Here is a 27,572-nt window from a genome sequence, read left to right on the forward strand (position 1 = left end):
AAGCCATGTTGTTCAAGGGTCAACTCTATAATGAACTAGTAAAGATAAGTGTTTTCCTGAGTTATGTGAGCCATTCTGGCAAATTACAGTTGTGGGAACTCCTGATTTGTTGCCAGGTTGGACGGAAGTGTGGGCAGCCTGAGGACCCTCTACTTGCGGTTGGTGTCTGAAGAGGGGGCAGTCTTGTGGGACTGAGCCCTTGACCTGTGGGGCTGGTGACAAATCCAGGTAGTGTCAGAGTTGAGTCTGGGACACTTGGTGTCCGAGGAGTTGGAGGAGGATTTGGTGTCAGAGGTATGCAGCGTGCAGCGAGAAAGAGTGTTTCCCTTTTAAACACTGTACTGCTCTGGGGGTAGTGTGAGTACCTATAATAACAAAATAACCCCAGACTCTCCCTCCCATCGCTGTGCGTATCACTGATGGCACTCACTTCACGTTTGTATAAGCCACATAATCTAAAGCATTGTTGCTAATGTTATTTTAAACAAACTTCCCTGTGAGATTAAGAACAATTCAAGTTTTTATTTTACCCTTACTTTTCCTCTCCCAGTGTTCTTCCTTCTGTATTATGTAGATCAGAGTTTCTGACCTACATCATTTAACTTCTGTCTAAGGAGCTTCTTCCAACATTTCTAGGTCTACAGGTGACACATTCCCTCAATTTTTGTTTCTTTGAGAACATTGTTTTTCCTTCACTTTGAAGAATAGTTTTCACAGGGCATAGACTTCTATGTTGATGGGTTTTTCTCTCAGCACTCTACTGCTCTCTTCCTACCTGCATGGTTTCGGAGAAGTCTGAAGTAAGTCTTATCTTTGTTTCTCTGCAAATCAAGTGCTACCTCTGGCTTCCTCCAGGGTTGTTTTTATCTTTGGTTTTCTGTAGTTTGAATATGAGATGCCTAGTGTCATTTTTTGACGTTTATCCTGGTTGGTGTTCTTTGAGCTTCCTGGATCTGTGGTTTGGCCTGACACTAATTTCATTCATTATTGCTTCAGATATTTCTTCTGTTTCTTTCTTTTCCTTCTGGTATTCCCATTATGCATGTTGTACCTTTTATAGTTGCTCCCTGGCCCTTGCATGTTCTGTTCTGTGTTTATCAGTCGTTTTCCTGTTTCCTTTTCTGTTGGGAGCTTTCTGTTGATGTTATTATTTTCGAGCTCAGATTCTTCCCAGCTGTATCAAGGCTGATAATAAGCTCATCAGAAGCATCCTTTGGAAAAAAAAAAAAGAAGCATCCTTCGTTTGTATTACAGTGTTTTTTGCCTCTAGCATTTCCTTTTGTTCTTCCTTACAGTTTTCATCTCTCTGCTGACAGTGCCCATCTGTCTTTAAATGCTGTCTCCTTTTCCATTAGAGCCTTAGCATATTAACCATAGTTATTTTAAATTCCAGTCGGATAATTCCAACATCCTTGCCATGTCTGATCCTGGTGCTTGTTCTTTCTCTTCACATTATTTTTTTTTTTCTCCTTTTAGTATGCCATGTAATTTTTTCTTGGTAGAAGACATGATGTCCCAGACCTTTGGTGATGAGGCGGTGAGGTATATGGGCCTAGATGAGGTCTCAGTCTTTAGTGTGTCTGCGCTTCTGGGCTGTGACCTTCCCTTGTGTGTCTCAGCTTTACCCCTGATCTCTCAGGGAGACAGGATGGTGGGGGTAGGCTGGAGTTGGTGTTCCTCTCCCCCACACCGGCAGTTAGACTCAGATGAACTCCGGCAGGTGAGGCTCTGGTTAACCAGTTTCCCCTGAGGGCAGGCCTTGTTGAGCAGTTCACAGTGGTTCCTTTCCCCTCCCCTACTGGAGGCCCGAGGCGATTTTGCTCTGCTGTTTTCTGGGGAACCTGGTCGAGCACCTGGAGGAGAATCTCACAAGGCTGAGGGCCTGTGGCCTGTCCTTGGAGTTTTCATGTCTCAGGCTTGCTCCTTGAGCCTCCACACTTGGGGCCGTGGAGGTTTCCCTCTGTGGGCTTCGTTCCTGCACCCCCACCTCTCCACAGGGAGAGGTGAGCACTTCTCTTGTGGGTCTGAGAGCTGTTGACGTTTCAGGGTTTTCAGCATCCCTTTTTAGGACGAGTGGAACCTTCCCAGCTCCCTCCTTGCTGGACCAGAAACAGCACGTCGTCTCCGGCCTCCTGTTCTGTGGAGTCAGGGTCTGAATGAGTCCACATGTTGCTGGTGGCACTTGGTTTCTTCAGTCTCTCTTGAAAAACAAAAAACAACCAACTCTTATTATGAGAACGTGCAAGACAGGTGGCAGAGGAGAGGAAGGTGGGGACCCGACGTCCTGCAGAGCCGATGAGCTCACGCACTCCTGTCTGCCCCTACTAGGCCTCCCTGGGCAGCCACGCCCAGCATCCCGTTTAGCTACGGCTTCAGTATTCCTCCCTAAAAGACACAGGCTGCTTTTAAACACAACGCAGTGTCCTGTCCCCGCCCCCAAATGCAGCGACAGTTCTTCAGTCTTTTCCTGTCCAGGTTGCTCCTGAAGGTGCCGAGTGGTGGGGGCTGGTGGACTCTCAGGCCTCTTCCCTAAAGCCCCTGTCGTCCTTTATCCAGGGACTGCATCGTCCCTGTCCCTGTGCCTGACAGCTGGGCTGCCCCCCGCCCCCTGTGGTGTGGGAACCAGGGCGCAGGTCTCGCTCTTGGTCAGGAGGCGCGTGGCATCCATCTTTTTCTGTGGGTGTCGGCTGGCAGCCCCAATGCCCAGGCTTAGACTCCTGCCACCTTGGCTTTGCATGGCTGGGACTAGTGATTTAGGTTCCTGTCCTCTTCCCAGGGGGCGCTGGTGGTAAAGAACCCACCTGCCAATGCAAGAGACGTAAGAGATACAGGTTCAGTCCCTGGGTGGGGAAGATCTCCTGGAGGAGGACATGGCAACCCACTCCAGTATTCTTGCCTGGAGAATTCCACAGACAGAGGAGCCTGGCGGGCTATGGTCCATAGGGTTGCGAAGAGTCGGACACAACTGAAGTGACTTAGCACTCACGCACATCTCTTCAGAGGTGACTAGTGAATTTTCTTGTTGTTTCTGTTCTACTGTCACTGTGAACTGTAAACACAGCTGGTATTTCCACACCCTTGGCACTCACTTTCCAGGTCTCTCTCCTCACAAGACCCTGGGTGTGCTCCTGGGTATGCCGTGAGGAGTATGCTGTGAAGAGCTCCCAGTGTAGCTAGTGGGGAAAAGGGCACCCGACCAGGACGCTTGCCAGTCAGGCCTGCACCATGCAGTCAGCAAGTCACCTTTCTCGCAACAGTGATGTCCTCTCTCCATTACGTGACATCACAGTACTGCTGGTGTGCATTTCTGTTTTCTGCTGTGTCACACTGAAGTGTGTCTGTCCTGTGCCAATGTTACCAGCTTGTCGCCAGTGGCATCCTCCAGGCCTGTCTCCACGCGTGGTCCTCCGAGGGCTGGCGATACCCTGTGACTGTGTGTCTCTGCCTGGGGGGCCATGTGCAGCCTCCACATAAGCTTGTCTCTCTCTGCTCCCTGTTCTGACCCTGTGTTTCCGTTCCTAGGACCCTTCTCTGTTAGATGGCCGGGTGACGCTTGTCCACGTCGCAGGGGGCACGGTGGTGTTGAGGCAGGGAGACCAGGTGAGGGGAGGCAGAGTCTGCGAGAGTGGTCCACCCAGGACCCAGACCACCCAGACCACCCAGGACTGGCACTGCGCAGAGCTCAGAGGAGGCAGCCTCAGTGTGGCCCTCTAGACCCAGTGGACACACGACGTGCGGTCCGCTGTTGCTGAGCGCGGATGGGCTCTTGCCCTCCGGCCTGTGCAGCCATCTGCAGACCTGCTGACGGTCAGTGAGCCCGCCCTCTTCCTGCGCGGCCTTGTCCAGCCCAGCATGGGCGTGTTACCTGCACATGCATGTTGCTGTGACCAGTCTCACTCAGGAAGTCAGGTACAGGAGGAAGCACTGTGTTTGCTCAGTCCTCAAACTTAATATAGATGAAAAATAATTTTATTTCTCATAAATGAATGTGGGACTTCCCAGGTGATGCTAGTAGTAAAGAATCTGCCTGCCAGTGCAGCAGATGCAAGAGATCTGGGTTCAGTCCCTGGGTGGGGAAGAGCCCCTGGAGCAGGAATTGGCAACCATTCCAGTATTCTTGCCTGGAAAATCCTATGGACAGAGGAGCTTGGCGGGCTACAGTCCATGGGCTGCAAAGTGTCAGACGCGACTGAGTGAGCACAGATGCATGCAGTTTCTGATCCCTGGAGCCCTGCTCTGCTGGGCGGCAGAGACCATCTCTCTGGCCTCCTGTGGTGAGGGCCACCTTCCCCAGCCCTGTACCGGCTGGGAGCAGGAGTCCTTAGTCTGCTGGTTGAGCAGCAGTGTTGAGAAGGGCCTTCCTTGCTGAGCGAGCAGGCCGAGCTGGGTCCCCTTCCTGTATGGGCTTTCCCTGGAGCACGGCCACCCAGGCCAGCGCTGAGGAGCCAGACCACCTAGCAGCCCTGCGGGGCTGGGCCGGGGGCAAGGAGAGTCAGAATGGTGGGGACCCTCCCGGTCCTCTTCCCCTCCCCTCTGTCCTTTCTCTTGTTTTCTGGGGACAAGACAGGGGAAAGGCCTGTCCTTTTCCTGAGGGAGGCGGGCTGCTAGCTGGCTTCTGGCCCCCGGCCATCGGGCCCTGTGGGAAAGCCTGTCCTGGGCCTTCCACAGCACCCAGCACCCCCTACCCCCAAGAGGCTGCGCTGGAGCTGGGGCTGCCTCCGCCTGCCCCCAGCCCCTGGAGCCCTGTGGGGCCTGGCACAGGCTGCTTTCATTTTTTCCATTTCTAACACGCTGACCCTTTTCTGCTCTGATCAGGGAGAGGGGCCCTGCAGGGTGGGGTGAGCAGATGAGGAAGGGTCCTGACAGGGGTTGCATCAGACTGGCTTCACAGGCACATCGGCAAACGCTGGGCCCTGAGGGTGTGTGCTGCGTGCCCGGGCGGGGTGGGGCGGGGGCTGTGCTGCAGGCTTTCGGGTCGAGCTCCTGTCTCCGCTCGGCGCAGTGCTGAGCTGCTGGCAGGCTTGTGTGGAGCAACTCGATGTGTAGGTGCCTCCGGGGCTGGGTGGTGATGAGTGACAGGACATTCCCAGTGAGTCTGGGCCTGGGGCCAGTTACGTGAACCATGCAGGTGAAGGTAGGGCAGCAGCCTGCCCACTGCTGGCCCGGGCTCGGGAGCTCTGCCAGCTCCACCAGTGCCTGTGTTTTGTCAGGACACGAGTATCCTCTTCGTGGTCTCGGGGCTGCTGCATGTGTACCAGCGGAAGATTGACAGCGAGGAGGACACGTTCCTGTTCATGGCACGGCCCGGTGAGATGGTGGGCCAGCTGGCGGTGCTCACGGGTGAGCCCCTCATCTTCACCATCAGGGCCAACCGGGACTGCAGCTTCCTGTCCATCTCCAAGGCGCACTTCTACGAGTGAGTGCCCCTGCTGGCCACTGCTCCTGCGTGGCTCCCCTGTGGCCCTCTGAGCTTGTCTGTAGTGCGCGTGCACGTCTCCACATGGGCCCAGGGGCCTGCTTACGATTGTGTCTGTGCCGTGTGCATATGTGTGCGTGTACTTGTGTGTCTGCGTGTGTCCCTGTAGGCGTCCGCGTATGTGCACTCACAGTGGCGCCTTGGCTGACGTCCTGAGGGGCCCTGTGCACTAGTCCCTTCCCTCTGGAGGTGAGGCTCATGTCGGCTGCTGTCTTACCAGCCCCTGGGATCCTCGGGGCTCCCACACGTCCAGCTGCTGTCTCACCAGCCCCTGGGATCCTCGGGGCTCCCACACGTCACCCAAAGCAGAACTTTTCGTTTCCCTGACCTGCCCCTGCCCCTGCCTTAGTCGTCTCGGAGACTGGTGACTTCATCTGCCCATTGGTTGGCCCAGTCCCGAGCCCCCCAGGCCCTGCACTCTCTGTGGCCCAGTCCAGCCAGGAGACTGCAGCCCAGGAGCTGAGCACTCCCCCGGCGCTGCCCTCCAGAGGCCTCCACACCATAGCGGGCACACGCTTGGCTCCACACCCCCAGCCTGGTTCACACTGGCATCAGGAGACAGTGGCTGACATTTCTGCTGGACCCAGTGGCTTTCTGGGCTCCAAGCCTCCACAGTCTCTGCCACTGACCCTCAGCCATGCCCTCCCCTGTGCATCCCCACTGCTCTAGTCTTCTGGCACATCCTGGGGGATTGGGGTTTTGACCCACTGCCAGGACTGGGTCCTTACACATGGCATGTGCTACCAGGACACTGTGGGTGGTGATGACCACTGAGGAGGGGCTCCGACAGTCCTCCCAGGGTCGCTGGCCACTGGGCATACTCAGGGGGCAGGGGAGCTGACCGGGGTCTGCGCTCCAGCCTCACCCTTGGCTCAGTGGGCCTCGTGATAAGTGGGGGTGGGGGACACCTGCGGCCTGGAGTGAAGGGGTGGAGCCTGGCGGGACTGGCCGGGGAGCTGGGGCAGGGAATGACTCCGGGATGCCCGGCAGCATCATGCGGAAGCAGCCGGCTGTGGTCCTGAGCGTGGCGCACACCGTGGTGAGGCGGGTGTCGTCCTTCGTGCGGCAGATCGACTTCGCCCTCGACTGGATGGAGGTGGAGGCCGGGCGTGCCATATACAGGTGAGGCCCGCCTTCTGGCCGCGGGCACAGAGGGGAGGGCAGCTTTGCTATGCCTTGGGGGTGACAAAGGCAGAGGCCTCGATGCTGCCTCCTGGCTTCGGTGCCCACACTGCGCTCAGACGCGCTCCCTCGTCACCGGCACAGTCTTTCACAGGGCCCAGCGGGGCTGCGTGGAAACAGCATCCACGAAGGTGTGTGTGTGCCAGGTGCGGGCTCAGATGGGCAGCCTCAGGCCGGTGTCCTAACGGCTGAATTCAGGCGTCCACGCTTGCTGGGTCAGACCTGGCTTGGAGCTACCAGTTTTCACGGTTTTAAAAATTAAGATAAATCATTACTTAAAGTCATTTATTTAAAAATCACAATAAACCCTTGACATGTTAGTATACATATTTTTAAATGGAAAATAACGATTTTCCAAAACAAATAAATGTGAGAAGAATGGATTCCTTTTTCTGTTTCGCTGCTCCTGGTGGCCAAGGGCTTCCGGCCAGGTGCCCCGCCCGCCCCCACAGCCTCTGTCCCGCAGGCAGGGAGACAAGTCCGACTGCACCTACATCGTGCTCAGCGGCCGCCTGCGCGCTGTGATCCAGAAGGACGATGGCAAGAAGCGCCTGGCTGGCGAGTACGGCCGCGGAGACCTCGTGGGCGTGGTAGGGCCGCCCCGCCCTCCCCTGCCCGCCCCACCCCACCCCTTCCCGCCCACGCTCCTCCTCCCTACCCTTTCCGCCCCGCCCTTCCCCCTTCCCGCCCCGCCCCGCCCCGCCCCCACCGCGTCCCCTCCCCTTCCCGCCCCTCCCTCGCCCCCTCCCTTCCCTGCCCCTCTCCCTACACCTGACGCCCATCCCCTCACACCCTTTCCCTTCCCGCCTCGGGCGCCCACCTGGGCAGAGGCACAGGCGGTAGAATAGCCCAGGAGTTGCCTCCCACAGGCCGCCTCCCAGGAGAGCAGGCCTAGGGTGGGTTCGGCAGCCACCTCTGGGAGGATGGTCCCTCTGAGACCCCGAGGCCCTCGCGGGGAGGATGAGACCCTGCCCTATCTGGGCTGCTGGTGGCAGGCCCACAGCTCTTGCTGATGCTTCCTTCCCCAGCGCAGGGTGCTGGGTGAGCCCCGTTTCCTCCTGCTCTAATGGTGGCACTAGGACCCTGCTCTCAGGCCTGCCTCCGGGCCCTGGGGTCAGCCTGTAGCCATAGCACCAGCTCCCGTCCCCAGGTGGAGGCGCTCACCCGCCAGGCCAGGGCGACCACAGTGCATGCCATTCGGGACTCAGAGCTGGCCAAGCTTCCGGAAGGAGCCCTGAACTCCATCAAGCGCCAGTACCCGCAGGTGAGGGCTGGGAATTTGTGAAGTCAGAATGCCAGAACTGGGTCAAGACCAAGACTGCTCCCGTCAGGCAGGCTGCAGGAGGAGGGCCAGACCCTGCTTCCCCAGGCAGCAGTCCCCACCGGCTTCAGGGCAGGACTGCAGTGCCCGGCAGTCAGCCAGGAGGCGGAATGAGGGCAGCCTGCCCTGCTTCTGGTTTTCTGATGTCACTTTCCTGCTTCTGAGTCATGAGAGTGTAGACAGGGAAATGGAGAGCCTGCACCTTAGCGGTTTGGAGGAAGAGGCAGGGCTGCTACTGGAGAGTCACAGGAGTGGACCCTCTGAAGGCTCAGGCCTGATTCATCCCCGTGAGCCCGTGTGTGAACAAATGAAGCAACCCCCAGCTTATTTATGAAGTTAATGTAAAGTTTAATACCAAAACTTGATAAAAATAACACAGAAAACAGATCGTTTCTTTTAGTACCGTAGTTATAGCAGATCAACTATTAATGCAATAAATATGTGTGATTGGGGTAAGCTGACAACAGCCTTTCTTTTCAAAAATGATTCTGTACAGCATGCAAGAGCCAGAAAAGCAGGTTTCCTGTACAGTACCTCCTCTGCTATCTTGAAAAATGTAGCAATTAAAAAACTTTCAACTCACTTTATCCACATGCAAAAGCATTTAGAAGTAAATTATACATATTTTGACATTTCAACTTTATTTACTTGAGTCTGCAACTCAAAAAAATTAGAATTACTATAGCCAAAATAGCATTATTGTATTTAAAAGGTAATTCTTCCTGGACATCATATAATATCAGCCCATGTCTAGCCAGAGCTGGCACTCAGCACCATACAATGACCCTTGGCTGTGGAGGTCCCTCGTGGTCTGCCTTCGGGTGTTGTGGCTTCCCCATTTGTCCTGTGTTTCCTGCCTGGGGAAGACGGGGGTGGCCAGCCGGGGCAAGGTCGCAGGCCATGTGCCTGCCCACCCGCCTGTGACCAGACCGTGGCCGCATCACCATCCACTGCCTGGAGCAGTTTACAGCCGAGGCAGTTTTGAGACCACGGGTCTAAGGTGCTTGGTTTTATGGTTTACAGTGTGTGGTTAAGGTCTCTATTCTTTCTCTGCCCCCAGGTTGTGACTCGACTGATTCGCCTCTTGGGTGAGAAGATCCTGGGCAGCCTCCAGCAGGGAGCTGCAGCAGGTGCGTGCCCAGGCCTGGCACCTGGGAGCCCCGCCCACCCCACCTGGAGCCCCTGCTTACCTTGAAGCACCCCTTCACACAGTGTTAGTTAGGACTTTTTTTCAGCTGCCAGACGCGGTGTTTGAAACTATCCCCTCGTCCTGGTGTTCCAGGCTTCCTCCTGGTGTCCTCTCCTTTCTGTGTAAGGAGTTCCTTTAACAATGGTTCTTAAATTCTCTGAGTTTTTCTGCATCAAAGGCTGTCTTTAAATTGCTTTTGTTCTGAAGGATACATATTGCTGGATGTGCCGTTCTGTCTTAACAGCCCTTTTATTTCAGCACTTTAAACATTTTGTGCCACTTCCCTCTGACCTCCATTGTGTCTAATGAGAAATCCAGACCGAATTGCTCTCAAGTAGGCGTGCATTGTTTCTGTCTGACTGTGTTCAAGATTTTCCCTCATCTTCAGTGTTTAGAAATTTGATTCTGGAACGTTTGGGCATGAATTCCTTTGAGTTTGTCTTGTTTGGGGGTTTGCTCATCTTCTTGAATCTGCAGGTTTATTTTATATATATGTATGTATGTATGTTTTTACAACGTTTGGGAAGGTCTCAGCCTTTATTTCTTCAAATACTCTCTTGGCCCTGTACTCTTTCTTCTTTTCTTGAAACTCACAGACACAGATGTTAAACCTTTTGTTATCATCCCCAAAGTCTCTGGGACATTGCTTGTGTTTTAACTGTTTTTCTCCTCTGATGCTCAGATCAAGTAGCTTCTTTTGATCTGTTTCAAGGTCTTTGGCTCTTTCCTGTCTTCTTGACTCTGCTTCTAACCCCACCCAGAGAGGTTTTTGTTTCAGTTATTTTATTTCTACATTTGCTTCAAGGCTACCCATGATGGCTGTTTCTGGTTAGCTGTGAACCACTGTTTTAATACCTTGTCAGGGACTTCCAGATTCTGTGCCTTGTTGTCATTTTTGGCTTCATTAATTGTCTTCTCCTGTTCAAGTTGAGATCTTCCTGGCTTTTGGTATGCCAGGTCATTTTGGATTGTATCCCATATTTCGGGTATTATGATGATCTGGATCCCATTTAAATCTCTTACTCCTGCATATTCTGAGTGTGCTTGTATTCAGAGCACGTCCTGGCCCTCTTCCTGGCTGCGTCTGAGTGCTAGCCTAGTTCCTGAGGCCTCTGCCTCACTGCGCTGGTCTGCTGCACTCGTGTGCTCCCCTGAGCCGGTGTGAAGGCCAGCGGGTGCACCACCACCTTCTGTTCTCAGAGCCTCTGCTGTGTGGTTCTGGCCAGTCTCACACATGGGCTACTTGGGGGTGAGCCCAGGACTTCACCCAGGGTTTAGGGGACTCTGTTCCCCATATGCTGCTCTCTGGACAGGGTGCTGCTTCTGCTTGCTAGTGCTGGTCTTGGAGAGCTGGGGCTCCATCCTCTGGGTCTACAGCCCAGGCAGGGTTTGCTTAGGGCAGAGGGCCCTGGAAAGTCTCCTGGGAGACAGCACCGCTAGGGAGGGGGAGGAAAGGTCTCACGTGGCGGTAGCTGGGTCAGGGCGTGACACTGCCAGCCCTGTGGCACTGGTGGAGTGGTCTTCCCATGGGCTGAGGTCCCTGGCCATTTTGCCCTCCTCTCAGCGCTCCTCTGGGCCTCCTGAGAGCTGCGTCCAGGGCCGCCTTGTAGCTGGTGGCCGCAGGTAGGTGGGATGTGCCGGCTCCATCTCCTTGGCCAGAACCAGAGCTTCTCACAGCTTTTCTTAAAAGCTAAATGAAAGCTATCAGGAGCTGGGCCTGATTCCCCCTCTGGGCCTACTGCAGATGTAGGGTTCTGAAGTCAGAGGTCACTGGGAAAGAGAGAGAGGCAGGGACTCCCCACAGAGAAGCTTCAGCAAAGCCAGGTACAGGCCCTCCGCTGCCTTGCGTGCAGCTGGCAGTGGGCTCACAGCCCTCCTTCCTCTTTCCCTGCCCCAGATTAGCTCTTGGGAGCCCTGTCTCTGCCTCCTGAGCCCCCACACTGGCTTCTGGGTCAAGCCTTGCGGGGACCCAGCCTCCTCCGCAGGGACAAGATCAGCAGAGTCAGAAATGGACAGAACTGGGCCTTCCTGCACGGCCCTGGCCATGGCCTGCCTGGTGAGGTCTGTGCGGGAGCTGGGTTATGACCGCGGCTGGCCAGGGGAGCCAGGAAGACAGCCCTCAGCGTGTCTGGGCCCCAGGAGACTGGAGCCTGGCTGGGATGTGGCCGGCAGGAAGGTTGAGGCTGCCCCATCAGCCACCTCCATGAAAGCAGGAGATGCCACACACCAGGAAGGGACTTTGTGATTGGAAATAAGCTTCGGCCAGGGATGCACTGATGGAGGGTAACAACCTTGTGGACATACGTGCCTGCAGGTCCATCGCTTCTGCTGTGGGGCCTCCTGGCTTCACTACTAGAGAATGGGGGAGCCTGTGGTCCTGGGGACCCAGCCCTGACCTCTGGTGGGTGGTTCTGTGCCTCAGCCCTGGGTCTGGAAACCTATGCAGACAAGACAGTAGAAAGGCGTCATCGTCCAAAACCCAGGCTGTTCACTGTCTGTGGAGAAGGTGGTGGAAGAACTCCAGGACGGGGTGCGGTCAAAGGATGGGTCCTCCCCTGGCCGACCCTTCACCTCTTTGTATTTTCTCTGGGCCCCATGGTCTTCTCTGAGTCCGTGCCCGTGCGCCCTTCAGTGGGGCCAGTCCTGATGTGTATGAGACGCAAGGGTGCTGCGGTGAGGTTGGCTTTCAGCAGGGAAGGCCAGGGCTCTAGTTGTGGAGACCAGGGCAGACCCGGGTGCCCATTCCCCCGGCAGGCTGCTGGGGCCATGCCATCACCTGGAAACATTCAGGGACACTGAGACTGTCCCAGCGGCAGCCAGCTCCTCAGGCTAGCACACACCCCTGTGTTCTGCAGGTCACCAGTTTAGGTTCCATACTGTGGGCAGCAAGTGGGACTCGGGGAACCCCGCCAGCAACCTCTCCACGGTGGCCGTCATGCCAGTGTCGGAGGACGTGCCCCTCACCGCCTTCACCCTGGAACTCAAGCACGCCCTCAGCGCTATCGGTAAGCCCTGCCCAAGGCCACCTGAGGTCCCCTGGGCCCCCTCCTCCTCCTGCCTCTCATTCTTACAGGTTCTCCTGAAAGAGCGCTCAGCGTTGCCTGCAAGGCTGATAACCCTGGGTGGGTGTGGGGGGTGCAGTGCTGGGGAGGGGACCATCACAGTGAGACGGAGCCTCCGGACAGTCTTGATGGGGAGACCCGACGCCACAGGAGCTGGTATGAGTCACGCTGCACTCCTCCCAGCTGAACCCACAGAGGCTCCTGAGCCCCCAGCAGAAGCCCGTCTTAGGATGGGTGCCTGCAGCTGCCCCGGCACTTGGGGAGAACACTGCAGCGGCTGGGCAGCTGGCTGACAGTGTGGGAACACCCCCAGTTGTGGTCAGTCAGCTTAGGTCATGCTTCCGCGCTCCTGACAGCTGTGAAGTTTTGGGGCTCAAGAATAAGAAACTGAAATTCTGGAGAATTCTTAGGAATCCTCCAAATCATAAAGCATTCCATATTCTTAACACTTTACTTATATGTTTTTATATAATTATAAGTGATCATAGTAATAGACAACAAGTCAATTTTCTGAGACAGGGCTATTTTAATAGCTTCAAGGGGTAATAGAAGGTGTTGAATAAATGCCAAACAAAAATGATTTACAAAATTGAGCTACTATTATAAATATTCAATATTTAAAAGTTATTCTCCAAGTGAAAATTTAAATCACAAAAAGCATTAATTTCCATTAGTCATGGTCTGTTTCATAACAAATGTTCTGGATCTGGAACCCTCCATTCGTTTTCAGTGAGGCTGGTCAGACTGTCCAGCATCAAAAGACCTGCAGTTGTTCAGTGCAGATGTGCTGATTCATAATAATAGCTTGTTCCCTTTTAAAAAAAAAAACTTTTATTTTGAAATAATTATAGATTCATAGCAAGTTATAAAAATAGTAAAGAGAGAGCCATATGCCAGCCCCCACCCTTGGTTATGTAACCACAGTACAGCATCCAGACGAGGAAATTGGTGTCCGTGCGGTGCACTCATGGGACTGCATGTGTGTCCGTGTGAATTTCTATTTCTGCGAGAAACTGGGGGTCATGACAGGGACTGGACTGAACAGTTGGTGGCGTCGGGTGGCAGTGATGTCCAGCAATGTGAGGAGGAAGCAGCCTCCTGCCTCGTTCCTGGTCTTGGGGAAAAGCTCTCAGTCTTTTGTCTTTGAGTAGGGTGTTAGCTGTCAGGTTCTTATGGATGGCCTCTAATACATTAGCAAGGTTTCTTTCATTTCATATTTTGTTGAGAGTTTATATCATAAAAAGATGTTAAATTTTGTCAGTGCTTTTTCTGCATCAATTGTTCTGTTAATGTGATTTATTACACTGATTGATATTCATGAATTGAGTCATTCTTGCACTCCAGGAATAAATCCCACTTGGTCTGGTGTGTAATCCTTTTACTACCCCGCTGAGTTTGGTCAGCTTCTCTTTCATGGAGGATTTTGCACTAAGGTTGCTCGTCTGTAGTTTCTTGTGGTATCTTGGTCCCACTGTGACTTTGGTAAGGGGGTACGGGTGCTAGCCCCATGGAATGAGTCAGGAAGTGTTCCCTCAGAGTCAATATTTTGGAAGACTTTGAGGAGGACTGGTATTAATTTTTCTTTAAATGTTTGGTAGAGGATTTTCCCTGGTGGTCCAGTGGTTAAGAATCAGCCTGCCAATGCAGGGGTGACAGGTTCCTCCCTGGTCCGGGAAGATTGCACGTGCTGCAAGGCAGCTCAGTCCATGCGCCACAACTACCAAGCCCAAGCTTGGACCTCAGTGCTGCAGCCTCTCCAGGCTGCGTCCCACAGAACCCATGCTGCACACAGGGAAGCCTGTGCCCCACAACCAGAGAGTGGCCCCTGCCCGCCGCAGCTGGGGAAAGCCTGTGCCCTGGAGCACAGCCCCAGTGCAGCTCTGGGTCTGTGTTTAGTTTGAGATTCTTCTGGTTACTTGGTACAAAGCCAGCTGTTGATCAGAGATCTTTCTTCCTCAGAGGAGGCATTTATAGCTATAAACTTCCCTCCTAGCAGGGCTTTCGCTGTGTCCTGTACATTCTGGAATGTTGTGCTTTTGTTTTCATTTGTCTCAAGATATCTCCTCATTTCTTTGTGATTTCTTTGACTCATTGGTTGTTTAAGCATTTAATTTCCATATATTTGTGAATTTTCCATTTTCATACCATTGTGATCAGAAAAGATACTTTATGTAAATCCAGTCTTTACCTGCGTCCTGAGGAACTTGTATGCAGCTCAAGAAGCAACAGTTAGAAGAGCTGGATGTGGAACAACTGACTGGTTCAAAATTGGGAAGGAGTGAGTCAAGGCTGTGTGTTCTCACCCTGTGTATTTAACTTATGTGCAGAGCACATCATGCGAAATGCCAGGCTGGATGAACCACAAGCTGGAATCAAGATTGCCAGGAGAAATATCAACAAACTCAGATATGCAGATGATACCACTCTAATGGCAGAAAGTGAAGAGGAACTAAAGAGCCTCTTGATAAGGGTGAAAGAGGAGAGTAAAAAAGCTGGCTGAAAAGTCAATATTCAAAAAACTAAGATCATGGCATATGATTCCATCACTTCACGGCAAGTAAACGGGGGAAAAGTTGAAACACTGACAGACTTTAGTTTCTTGGGCTCGAAAATCACTGCAGATGGTGACTGCAGCCATGAAATTGAAAGACGCTTGCTCCTTGGAAGAAAAGCTATGACAAACATAGACAGCATTTTAAAAAGCAGAGACACCACTTTTCTGACAAAGATTCGTCTAGGCAGAGCTATGGTTTTTCCAGTAGTCATGTATGGATGTGAGAGTTGGACCATGAAGAAGGCTGAATGCTCAAGAATTGATGCTTTCAAATTGTGATGCTGGAGAAGACCCTCGAGAGTCCCTTGGACTGCAAGGAGATCAAACCAGTCAAACCTAAAGGAAAGGAGCCCTGAATATTCACTGGAAGGACTGGTGTTGAAGCTCTAATACTTTGACCACCTGATGGGAAGAGCCAACTCACTGGAAAAGACCCTGATGCTGAGAAAGATTGAAGTCAGGAAGAGAAGAGGGCGACAGAGGATGAGATGGTTGGATGGAATCACTGGCTCAATGGGCATGAGTTTGAGCAAACTCCAGGAGACAGTGAAAGATGGGGGAGCCTGCCTGACATGCTGCAACCCATGGAATTGCAAAGAATTGGACCCAGCTTAGTGACTGAATGACAGCAGAAGACCTGTGGCCCGGCACACAGTCTCTTCTGGGGGAGACGGGGAGCGTGTGGTGGCCCGGCACACAGTCTCTTCTGGGGGAGACGGGGAGCGTGTGGTGGCCCGGCACACAGTCTCTTCTGGGGGAGACGGGGAGCGTGTGGTGGCCCGGCACACAGTCTCTTCTAGGGGAGAGGAGGAGCGTGTGGTGGCCCGGCACACAGTCTCTTCTGGGGGAGACGGGGAGCGTGTGGTGGCCCGGCACACAGTCTCTTCTGGGGGAGACGGGGAGCGTGTGGTGGCCCGGCACACAGTCTCTTCTGGGGGAGACGGGGAGCGTGTGGTGGCCCGGCACACAGTCTCTTCTGGGGGAGACGGGGAGCGTGTGGTGGCCCGGCACACAGTCTCTTCTAGGGGAGAGGAGGAGCGTGTGGTGGCCCGGCACACAGTCTCTTCTGGGGGAGACGGGGAGCGTGTGGTGGCCCGGCACACAGTCTCTTCTGGGGGAGACGGGGAGCGTGTGGTGGCCCGGCACACAGTCTCTTCTAGGGGAGAGGAGGAGCGTGTGGTGGCCCGGCACACAGTCTCTTCTGGGGGAGACGGGGAGCGTGTGGTGGCCCGGCACACAGTCTCTTCTGGGGGAGACGGGGAGCGTGTGGTGGCCCGGCACACAGTCTCTTCTGGGGGAGACGGGGAGCGTGTGGTGGCCCGGCACACAGTCTCTTCTAGGGGAGAGGAGGAGCGTGTGGTGGCCCGGCACACAGTCTCTTCTGGGGGAGACGGGGAGCGTGTGGTGGCCCGGCACACAGGCTCTTCTGGGGGAGACGGGGAGCGTGTGGTGGCCCGGCACACAGTCTCTTCTGGGGGAGACGGGGAGCGTGTGGTGGCCCGGCACACAGTCTCTTCTGGGGGAGAGGAGGAGCGTGTGGTGGCCCGGCACACAGTCTCTTCTGGGGGAGACGGGGAGCGTGTGGTGGCCCGGCACACAGTCTCTTCTGGGGGAGAGGAGGAGCGTGTGGTGGCCCGGCACACAGTCTCTTCTGGGGGAGACGGGGAGCGTGTGGTGGCCCGGCACACAGTCTCTTCTGGGGGAGACGGGGAGCGTGTGGTGGCCCGGCACACAGTTTCTTCTGGGGGAGCGTGTGCTGTGCTGTGCTGCTGGGCGTCTGTGACTGTGAGGCAGTGTCCCGTCTAGCTTGCCTCTGCATTTCCTGGCAGCTGAAAAGTCTGTCTTGTGGCCACTGGGATGCCTCCTTCTGAGTGCCTGTCAAGTTGCCAACTGTTTGGTGGGGCTGTTGTCTTTTCCTTGTCAATGGGCAGTCTGGATACAGTTGCTTTTTTCAGATGAAAATGCAGATATCTTTCCCTCTGTGGCTTGCTTTTTTATTCTTTTAATGATGTCTTTTGACAAATCTTCCTAGGTGGCACCAGTGGTAAAGAATCCACCTGCAGTGCAGGAGACACAAGAGACACATATTCCAACCCTGGGTCAGGAAGATCCCCTGGAGAAGGAAATGGCAACCCGCTCCAGTATTCTTGCCTGGAGAATCCCATGGACTGGTGGGCTATCGTCCATGGGGTTGCAAAGAGTTGGACATGACAGCACACATCTAGTTCACTAACTTTGACAAATGCAAGTTGTTAATTCTAATATGGACCAATTTATTTATCATTTTTTTCCTATATTGTTACTGATTTTTGCATTTCATTGAATAAATTTCATCCTATCCCCAAGTCATGAAGAGGTTCTTTTAAAAATATTATGGTATTATCTGTCAAGTTTACGATCCGTTGGGGATTGGTTTTGATTATGAAATGAATAGAGTCAGGATGCATTTTTCTGTAGGCTCCTCCGCTGACCCAGAGCCCTTGCTCAGAACCATTGGACCCTGCCCTGAGGGCTCCTTTGCTGAAAGGTGATCACGTCTGTGAAGGGTGTTTGTAGAGAGAGAATCTAGGCCGATGGCCTTGTCTTCCAGCTTCAGGGTGTCAGCCACTTCCTCTGGCTTCCGCAGTTTGGAGGAGAGGCTGTGTAACAGCCAGGCTGACAGTGACTCTCCAGGCCTGGGCAGCCCCCACAGAGCCAGCTCTGGAGTACCTGGGAGTCACCCTGTATCCATGCACTACCCTGGTCCTGTCCATGGCCTGGGCCTTAGGCACACCCCTCCCAGGCACAAGCGGGTCACCACATTCCTAACTGGCCAGGGCTGTAGCCAACGCCTTGAGAGCCCAGAGCACTCCTAGGGGCTGCACATTTTCCCAAGGGCCTCCTCAGAACCCTCGGGTCCAGGCAGAGGCCTAGAGCAGCTGTGCGCCGAGGGTCAGAGAGAGCCCGGCCCCCAGGGCCTCAGGCGGGGCTCCTCCGTGCTCCCGCAGCAGGCACGGCCTGCCTGTCCCGCCTTGTCCTCTACTTCCAAGAGGTGAACAGAACTAGTCACCGCAGTGCCCAGGAGTGCCCGCCCTCGCAGGCTGAGAGCCCCTCCAGCCCCGAGAGGGCTCCCTCTCTGTCAGACCCCCAGAGCAGGAGTGCAGCCTTAGTGGGACCAGCGCTGTCCGTCCCGACCCCCAGAGGAGTTGCTCCCCCACTTCCACAGGCTGCTGCCTTTGAGTCAGAGCTGCTCCCCTGCAGGTCAGACCAGCGGCCACCTCACAGGCACCACCCTGTGGTTCAACTCACTCACTTAGTCGTGTCTGACTCTGCGGCCCCGTGGACTGCAGCATCCCAGGCCTCCCTGCCCATCACCAACTCCCGAAGCTTGCTCAAACTCATGTCCATCAAGTTGGTGATGCCCTCTGTCCTCCCCTTCTCCTCCCACCTTCAATCTTTCTCAGCATCAGGGTCTTTTCCAATGAGTCAGTTCTTCACATCAGGTGGCCAAAGTACTGGAGTTTCAGCTTCAGCATCAGTCCCTCCAATGAATAGTCAGGACTGATTTCCTTTTGGATTGACTGGTTGCATCTCCTTGCTGTCCAAGGGACTCAAGAGTCTTCTCTAGCACCACAGTTAAAAAGCATCAATTCTTCGGCACTCAGCTTTCTTTATGGTCCAACTCTCACATCCATACATGACTACTAGAAAAACCATAGCTTTGACTATACGAATCTTTGTCAGAAAAGTGATGTCTCTGCTTTTTATGGTCATAACTTTTCTTCCAAGGAGCAAGTGTCTTTTAATTTCATGATAGCGGTCACCATCTCCAGTGGTTCTGGAGCCCAAGAAAATAAAATCTGTCACTGATTCCATTGTTTCCCCATCTGTTTGCCATGAAGTGATGGAACTGGATGCCATGATCTTAGTTTTTTGAATATTGACTTTTAAGCCAGCTTTTTCACTCTCCTCTTTCACTTTCATCAAGAGGCTCTTTAGTTCTTCTTCGTTTTCTGCCATAAGGGTGGTGTCATCTGCATATCTGAAGTTATTGATATTTCTCCCAACAATCTTGATTCCAGCTTGTGCTTCATCCAGCATTTTGCATGATGTACTCTGCATGTAAGTTAAATAAGCAAAGTGACAATATACAGCCTTGATGTACTCCTCCCCCAATTTGGAACCAGTCCATCGTTCCATATCCGGTTCTAACTATTGCTTCTTGACCTGCATGCAGATTTCTCAGGAGGCAAGTAAGGTGGTCTGGTATTCCCATCTCTTTAAGAATGTTCCACAGTTTGTTGTGATCTACACAGTCAAAGGCTTTGGCATAGTTAAAGCAGTAGTAGATGTTTTTCTGGAATTCTCTTGCTTTTTCTACATTCCAACGGATGATGGCAATTTAATCTCTGCTTCCTCTGCCTTTTCTAAATCCATCTTGAACATCTGGAAGTTCTCAGTTCATGTACTGGCTTGGAGAATTTTCAGCATTGCTTTGCTAGTGTGTGAGATGAGTGCAATTGTGTGGTAGTTTGAGCAGTCTTTGGCATTGCCTTTCTTTGGGATTGAAATGAAAACTGACCCTTTTCAGTCCTGTGGCCACTACTGAGTTTTCCAAATTTGCTGGCCTATTGAGTGCAGCACTCTCACAGCATCACCTTTTAGGACTTGAAATAGCTCAGCTGGAATTCTGTCACCTCCACTAGCTTTGTTTGTAGTGATGCTTCCTAAGGCCCACTTGAATTCGCGCTCCAGGATGTCTGGCTCTAGGCAAGTATTCCACTGTGTGGAACGCGTCCTTATTCTGTATGCTGTCAAGAAAGCAGACACTTCCAGTTAAACACAGGCAGTAATTTCCTGTCTCTCCCCTTCTAATTGTAAACCCTCGGGGAAGTTCACATGCCAGTGCAGGGGGAGCCTGGGCTCCTCTTGCTGCAGCAGGACTTCATCCTCGGGGCAGTCCAGCAGCCTTCCTGACCCTGAGGGCCACTGTCTCTCAGCTTTTGTCCCCACCCCTGGCAGCCCTCCTGGTTGTGCAGATGTGTCTGTGGGGACAGTATCTCCCTTCTTCAACAGATCTTCCTGACCCAGGAGTCGAACTGGGGTCTCCCCTTCATTGCATGCAGATTCTTTATTAGCTGAGCTGTCAGGGAAGCCCAAAGTGAAAGTCATTCAGTTGTGTCCAGCTCTCTGCAGCTCCATGGACTATACAGTCCATGGAATTCTCCAGGCCAGAGTAATGGAGTGCGTAGCCGTTCCCTTCTCCAGGGGATCTTCCCAACCCAGGGATAGAACCCAGGTCTCCCAGAGTGTAGGTGAATTATTTACCATCTGAGGCACGCTGTAGATGGAAGAACAAGCTGACCCCAGAGACACAGCATGTGAAAGCATGCATCTCCATCCTAATAAACCACATCTGCTGGAATCCAGCCAGCCGCTGACTTGGGTTGGGGAAGTTGTCTGGTCTCGCGTTTTACAAGCTTATGCTTCCCCTGCCCCCAGCACACACACAGGCTCAGAGCTGCAGAGATTCAAGCCCTGTGCGCACAGAGGAGACGGGTTCAGAGAGGCTGCCATCCCTGCACCTGGTGCAGCCCTTCCCGTGGCACACCGCAGGCTCCCCTGCCCGGAGGGTCTCCTTCAGGGCCACAGGCACTTCCTCGAGAGCTGTGAGAGGTGTACCGCTTTCCCGAAAAGCAGATTACAGAAGGAAGGGCCTCGCCTATCCTCCAAGGTGGGCTGCCGACAGTTTTCTGCATCTGGTGGTTGTTTTTAGGCCCTGCCCTGCTGCTGACCAGTGACAGCATAAAACAGCGCCTTGGCTCTGCTGCTCTGGACAGGTACGTGGCCTCCACGTGGGAACAGCCTGGCCAAGCCCGGCTTCCTGCTCTCAGGGGGCCCCTGCCCGGCCAGGAAACACAACAGGGTGTCTGTGCCTTCCAGTATCCACGAGTACCGGCTGTCCAGCTGGCTGGGGCAACAGGAGGACATCCACCGGATCGTGCTCTACCAGGCGGACGGCACGCTCACACCCTGGACCCAGTGCTGCATCCGGCAAGCGGACTGCATCCTCGTCGTGGGCCTGGGCGAGCAGGAGCCCACTGTTGGCGAGGTGAGCTGCCTGTGAGAGCCGGGCAGCGGGCGGGGCTTCGGCGGGTGGGGCCGGGTAGTGGGCGTGATCTTTCGGCAGCAGACTGGGCAGGTCCTGACTAGCGTGACCGGCTCTTTTCTCAGACCCGGTTTGTCTTTCTTCCTTTGAGTGAAGTATTTCAAGAACTCAAGAAGGGATGAATAGTAAGAACAAACACCCAGACGTTTGCGCTCCACATTTTGAAAACATTTTGCTGTTTTTACCTCTGGCGTTGTTTTAGCAGGAGCAGGCGGGTATCTTTGCTTTTTCCAATATCACATATGGATGTGAGAGTTGGACTATAAAGAAAGCTGAGTGCCAAAGAATTGATGCTTTTGAACTGTGGTGCAGAAGAAGACTCTTGAGAGTCCCTTGGAAAGCAAGGAGATCAACCAGTCAATCCTAAAGGAAATCAGTCCTGACTATTCATTGGAAGGACTGATGCTGAAGCTGAAACTCCACTACTTTGGCCACCTGATGTGAAGAACTGACTCACTGGAAAAGACCTTGATGCTGGGAAAGATTGAAGGTGGGAGGAGAAGGGGAGGACAGAGGATGAGATGGCTGGATGGGATCACCGACCAATGGACATGAGTTTGAGTGAGCTCTGGGAATTGCTGATGGACAGGGAGGCTTGGCGTGCTGCAGTTCATGGGGTCACAAAGAGTCGTGGACACGACTGAGCAACTGAACTGAACTGAGACAGATACCATGAAGTAGCCAGTAGCCCACCCCCCAGGTGGTCTCTTGTAAAGCCAGAGTCTCATTTTACTATGTGTGTATGTGGCACTGTTTTTTATGTAAATTGTGTTCTACTTTATACCATCTTTGTTGGTTCGTTGTTCAGTCACTAAGTTTTTTGTTCAATCACTGAATTGAATCAGACCCTTTGCAACCCCATGGACTGCAGCATGCCAGGATTCCCCGTCCTTTGGTGTCTCCCGGAGTTTGCTCACATTCATGCCCACTGAGTCGGTGATGCCACCCAACCGTCTCACCACATGCCACCCCCTTGTCCTTTTGCCGTCAGTCTTTCCCAGCATCAGGGTCTTTTCCAGTGAGTTGGCTCTTTCCATCAGGTGGCCAAAGTATTGGGAGCTTCAACTTCAGCAACTGTCCTTCTAATGAATATTTAGGGTTGATTTCCTCTATGACTGATTAGTTTGATCTCCTTGCAGTTCAAAGAACTCTCAAGAGTCTTCTCCAGCACCACAATTTGAAAGCACCAGTTATTCGGCACTCAGCCTTCTTTATGGTCCAGCTCTCACATCCGTATGTGACTACTGGAAAAACCATAACTTTGACTATATGGACCTTTGTTGGCAAAGTGATCTCTCTGCTTTTTAATACATTGCCTAGGTTTGTCATAGCTTTCTTTCCAAGGAGCAAGTGTCTTTTAATTTCATGGCTGCAGTCACTGTCTGCAGTGATTTTGGAACCTAAGAAAATAAAATCTGTCACTGCTTCTAGTTTTTCCCTTTCTGTTTGCCATGAAATGATGGGACTGGATGCCATGATCTTAGTTTTTTTGAATATTGAGTTTCAAGCCAACTTTTTCACTCTCTTTCACCCTCATCAAGAGGCTCTTTAGTTCCTCTTCACTTTCTGCCATTAGAGTGGTATCATCTGCATATCTGAGGCTGTTGATATTTCTCCTGGAAATCTTGATTCCAGCTTGTGATTCATCCAGTCCAGCATTTTGCAAGATGTACTCTGCATATGGGGTTCCCCAGTGGCTCAGAGGTAAAGAGTTCGCCTGCAATGCAGGAACTACGGGTTTGATCCCTAGGTCGGGAAGATCCCCTGGAGAAGGGCATTGCAACCCACTCTAGTATTCCTGCCTGGAGAATCCCATGGACAGAGGAGCCTGGTGGGCTATAGTCCTTGGGATCACAAAGAATTGGACACGACTAAAGGGACTTAGTAAGCACACATGCACTCTGCATATAAACTAAATAAGCAAGGTGACAATACACAGCCTTGTTATATTCCTTTCCCAATTTGGAACCAGTCAGTTGTTCCATGTAAGGTTCTAACTGTTGTTTTTTGACCTACATACTGGTTTCTCAGGATGCAAGTAAGGTGGTCTGGTATTCCCATATCTTTAAGAATCTTCCACAGCTTGTTGTGACCCACACCATTAAAGGCTTTAGTGTAGTCAATGAAGCAGAAACAGATGAAGCAGAAATTCTCGGGAATTTCCTTGCTTTTTCTATGATCCAACGGATGTTGGCAGTTTGATCTTTAGTTCCTCTGTCTTTTCTAAATCCAGCTTATACATCTGGAAGTTCTCAGTTCACATACTGCTGAAACCTATACCATCTTGAAATTTCCTTTTTTCCTCAATGCTTACACTTCTGAGTTTTATCCATATTGTTTTACTCGTCTTATGGCTGTTTAGTTTCTATTTGTGAATGCCCCGCCATCTGTCTGTTCTGTCAGCGGACTGTGAAATTTCCTTACTACACGCGTGTGCAAGGGTGTCTTCAGGGTACCACCTAGAAAAGCTGCTGAGCCAGAGGCTGTGTCGCGAGGTTCACAGAGCTGCCAGACCCCACTGCAGTCAGCTGTGCTGCTGGGCAAGGCTGGGGGCTCCGTGCTTGTTGCCCTGCACCCGAAGTCCCACATCTCCAGCTTCCTGGGTGCCAAGTGGAGGCTTTGTCTCTTTGCTTTGTGTCCGTCCTCTGTCCACATCTCACGTTCCGCCCCGTCCTGGGTCAGCTACAAACTCGTCATCTCTGCTGCGGGTTCCAGTTGTGCCAGGAGCGGTGCCCCTTTGCCAAAGAAGGTTGCAGCGTGTGTTCACGAGGCCATGTTAGAGAAGCAGAGGGCGGTGCCCTCCCTGCCTGCAGGCCCCCAGAGCTCAGTGGGCACGCAGCCGCAACCCCCGGGGCCTGGCTTCACAGAGGAAGGTCCCAGCGCACTGCAGCTGGGCCGGTGCCGCGAGCCGTGTGGGCTGGTGGGCGAGGCGGCGTCCAGCCTGGGGCCTCCGTGGGCCGGGGCTCTGCTGGGCTGGCTGACGCATGGCTCCGCTTTCCCTCAGCTGGAGCGGATGCTGGAGACCTCCGCCGTGCGTGCCCAGAAGCAGCTGGTGCTGCTGCACCGGCAGGACGGGCCCGCGCCAGCCCGCACCGTGGACTGGCTCAACATGCGGGGCTGGTGCTCTGGCCACCTGCACCTCTGCTGCCCTCGCCGAGTCTTCTCCAGGAGGAGCCTGCCCAAGCTGGTGAGCTGGGACCCTGGGGCCCCAGGGTCTGCTTCCTGCCCTCCCTCCACCTCTGACCCCAGCCCGCGGTGCTGACGAGGCTCTCACTTCTGCTTGAGCCTGATTGTTGGGTGGCGGCACCTCTGATGGAGGAGCCCCCACTGGGGGCCAGAGCCGAGCCCAGGGGCCTCAGGTTGTCCCTGCCTCCTCCTTTGGACAGAAAAAGCTGCAAATCCTGAGGCACCTCTTCCTCGGGGTCCTCAGCCCTGGAGACTGGGCACGGTCCGCAGTGGGAGCAGGGGCCCTGCAGCGCGATGGACACAGACTGACTGTGGTGTCGACGCCCAGACGTCCAGGCCCCGCACCCCCTCCACGTGGGGTGGCCAGTGTCGGCTGGGCCCAGGGCCCTGGGGCCTCCCAGGCGAGCCCAGCACTCAGGTGCTGACGCAGGACCGCCGGCCTGTCCTGGAGGCAGGTGTGGGTCACGAGTCAGGGAGGGCAGCGGGTCAGCTCGGCCCTGTCTGCTGGCCTCTCTTGTAGGTGGAGCTGTACGAGCGGGTCTGCCAGAGGCCCCCCGACCGGCACTCGGACTTCTCCCGCCTGGCGAGAGTGCTGACGGGCAACGCCATTGCCTTGGTCCTTGGGGGAGGGGGCGCAAGGTGAGTCCCTCCTTCTCATGCCCGTCCCTGCAAGTGGGGGTGTGCGGGTGTGGGTGTGTGCAGGAGCGTGGGCAAGAGTGTGTGTGCGTGGCTGTGGGTGTGTGTGCATGGCTGTGTGTGTGCATGGGCGTGTGTGTGTGTGCGTGACTGTGTGCATGGCTGAGTGTGTGTGCATGGGCGTGGGTGTGTGGGTGCATGGCGTGTGTGTGTGTGCGTGGCTGTGTGTGTGTGCATGGGCGTGGGTGTGTGTGCATGGCTGTGTGTGTGTGTAGGTGCAAGGGCATGGGTGTGTGTGTGTGCGCGTGACTGTCTGTGCATGGCTGTGTGTGTGCATGGGTGTGGGCATGGGTCCTCGTGCGCTCTGCTCGCACAGATGTGGCCCCTCCACAGAGGCCGCAGGAGAGCGTGTCTCTTCCTGGTCGTCTCCTCTTTCCTCTGGACTTTGGATGAGCATCTCTCTGCTTTATGAAACAGGGATCTGCTCTGCTCACGACCCTCTGAAGCAGCCTTTAGCTCCTTGGACTGGTGGGTGGGTTCCTTTAAGGATGTTGAGCCCAAACAACTTGAACCCCAGGTTGTTCTGACACTTGCTGCCCTTCTCCTGATGTGTGTTAAAGAGAAATTTACACGCAGGGCAGAAATGGAGCGGCAGGTGTGTGGTGAGGGTGCGACAGGCCCAGGCTGCTGGCTGGAGCGGCGGCGCGTGCAGGGGCAGTACAGCACCTGTACTGGATCCCTGTTCCCCGAGGGCTGGTCCCAGGGCCGGGGGGCCCTGCAGACTGGAGCCCAGGCCCCTGGGCACGGTGGACATCAGGGCACTCCCTGGGCTGGCCGCCTTGTGCTGCTTCCCTGGTGCCCGCCCTGCTCGTGGTGCTGGCCGCCTGTCCCTGGGACCCAGTGGAGGGGCCTGGCTCACCACCTCCCTTGGCTGGAGGACACCCCTTGTGGAGTGAGCTGGAGGAGAGAGGAGCCCAAAGGGCAGACGCCCCTTAGAGTCACGGTGGGCACCCACCCTGCTCAGCTTCTCCACTCCTCGGCAAATCATAGCTGGATGAGGTCTGAGAAATAATGCAGATGAGCCTCAGAACTGCTTGTCTAACTGGACTCACGCTCCTCGCTTCCCTAGGACTGGAGATGCTGAGGCTCGAAGCTCTAGCCTGAGACCCTTCGGAAAGGGAACCTGGGGCGGATGCTGGTCCTCCTGGAGACCCCACCCCTAACTCCAGCTTCCTCCCTGCTTTCATCTTCCTTCACAGTGCATGTTGCTGCCTGTTGCTGCCCTGTTCTGAGGGCTGGGCTGGGACGCCTGGGACCGGGGCCTCAGGCTGCCGGGAAGGACCCCACAGGCTGCAGGCATGTGGTGACGCTGGTGCCCCAAGTGCGGCCTGGCCTGGGGTGGGGGGCTAGTGAGCACTGTGCCTGTTCATCTTGGGTAATTCAGAGGCATCATTAGTGCCATGTTTTTACTTGAAAGCTGAGCTAGTGGGCCTGGAAAACCAGGCAATTTGCTCAGAGTTGCCAGGTTAGGGGGGCACTCAGGTACTTTCTGTGGGCTGGGACAGTGAGGTGCCTGGAGCAGCTGGTCCAGACTTGGACCTGGTTTCCTGCAGCATTTTAAATGAAAATTTAATCAAAGTGGCATTTGTTTGATTAATGCCACTACAGTAAGGCCCTGTGGTGTTTGTGTAACACACAGTGCCTTCCGCTCACCCTGCCTGTCAGCAAATCCAGAGATGTCCCAAGACAGCATCCTGCAGACAGTCATTTCAGCTGCTCCATAGCTGTTTCCTCACTTACATTGTCTGTTTCATCCCAGAGCATAGTTGATTTACAACACTGGATCAGTTTCAGGTTCATGGGAAAGTGATTCAGTTATACATGCACACACATATATATTCTTTCCCATTGTGGATTATTACAGGATAGTGAGCATAGTTTCTTGTGCTAGGCAGTAGGACTTTGTTGTTTGTTTTTGTCTTTTTCATTTTTTTCAGTTCTAAATTATTGAGTTCTAAGCCCGCCCAAACATACACAAAGTCAGACTTGGTCCATCTCTGTCATCTGTCCTCTGTCTGCCTCCTCCTCAGCTCAGGGTCCTGGTCAGCCAGTGCGCACTGTTGGCACTGTCAGGATGAGGTGGGGCTTGTCCCTGCGGAGCCTGTCTTCCCTGGAGGGATGTGGCTGCCCTGTGCGCACAGGTCGCCCGGTGCCGCTGCAGGCCCCGCCCCGTCTCAGCGCGCCCCGCCCCCTCTCTGCTACGCGCCCTTGGAGCTCGGCTGTGCCGGGCAGCGGCCTCCTCCTGGGCGCACTGGTGAGGCGCTGCCCCCATGATCTGGGAGCTGCCCCGCGTCTCCTGTTTCCAGCTCCATTTCTGGGTACTGTGTCTTCCTCTCTCTTGCTGTATTACTGGCTCTGTTAAGAGTTCATACTCAAGAAATCTCCTTGAGAGCATATGCCGGGAGCATGCTTAGCAGAGAGTGTGCTGGTTCTGTGCGCACTTGCAGGGCAGTCTGGTTGTGGGGTTCTGGGTGGAAGTGGTTTCCCTGGGAACTCTTTGCGTTGTCCGTGTAGCTTCTAGGGTTGCTGTGAAGTCCGGTGTCCTTTTGTTCCCAAGGCCTGCACCCTCTGGGTCTTGCAGGCGAGGCTCTTCGTTCCCGTGTTTCTGAAAGCACGCAACGAGGTGCCTGGGCCTCGCAGTTTGAGCTTCTCTGAGAGTGTCGGTGCCCGCCTGCCGAGATCTCTGCCCTGTGTGGCCTGTGTCTGCTCGGCCGTGAGCTCTGTCCGTGTCTTTGTGCCCTGGCCACGCCTGCAGCGT

At 54.1% G+C, this 27,572-nt stretch overlaps 1 protein-coding gene across 6 annotated transcripts in view; it reads left to right on the forward strand.

The window, feature by feature from the left end:
• The window catches only part of PNPLA7 (patatin like phospholipase domain containing 7), a 78,901-nt gene that overhangs the window by 43,249 nt on the left and 8,080 nt on the right, over positions 1-27,572 (forward strand). For all 6 annotated transcript variants that reach the window (XM_043916185.1, XM_043916187.1, XM_043916186.1 and 3 more), the window contains 11 exons: positions 3,523-3,600; positions 5,211-5,416; positions 6,467-6,598; positions 7,125-7,248; positions 7,809-7,922; positions 9,040-9,109; positions 12,024-12,173; positions 20,540-20,603; positions 20,707-20,875; positions 23,937-24,119; positions 24,639-24,757. In XM_043916185.1, the coding sequence (XP_043772120.1) occupies positions 3,523-3,600; positions 5,211-5,416; positions 6,467-6,598; positions 7,125-7,248; positions 7,809-7,922; positions 9,040-9,109; positions 12,024-12,173; positions 20,540-20,603; positions 20,707-20,875; positions 23,937-24,119; positions 24,639-24,757 (1,409 nt within the window). The remainder of the gene's footprint in view (positions 1-3,522; positions 3,601-5,210; positions 5,417-6,466; positions 6,599-7,124; positions 7,249-7,808; positions 7,923-9,039; positions 9,110-12,023; positions 12,174-20,539; positions 20,604-20,706; positions 20,876-23,936; positions 24,120-24,638; positions 24,758-27,572) is intronic.

The sequence above is a fragment of the Cervus elaphus genome, chromosome 11, assembly GCF_910594005.1.
Source record: "Cervus elaphus chromosome 11, mCerEla1.1, whole genome shotgun sequence".
In the NCBI taxonomy this organism is placed as follows: domain Eukaryota; kingdom Metazoa; phylum Chordata; class Mammalia; order Artiodactyla; family Cervidae; genus Cervus; species Cervus elaphus.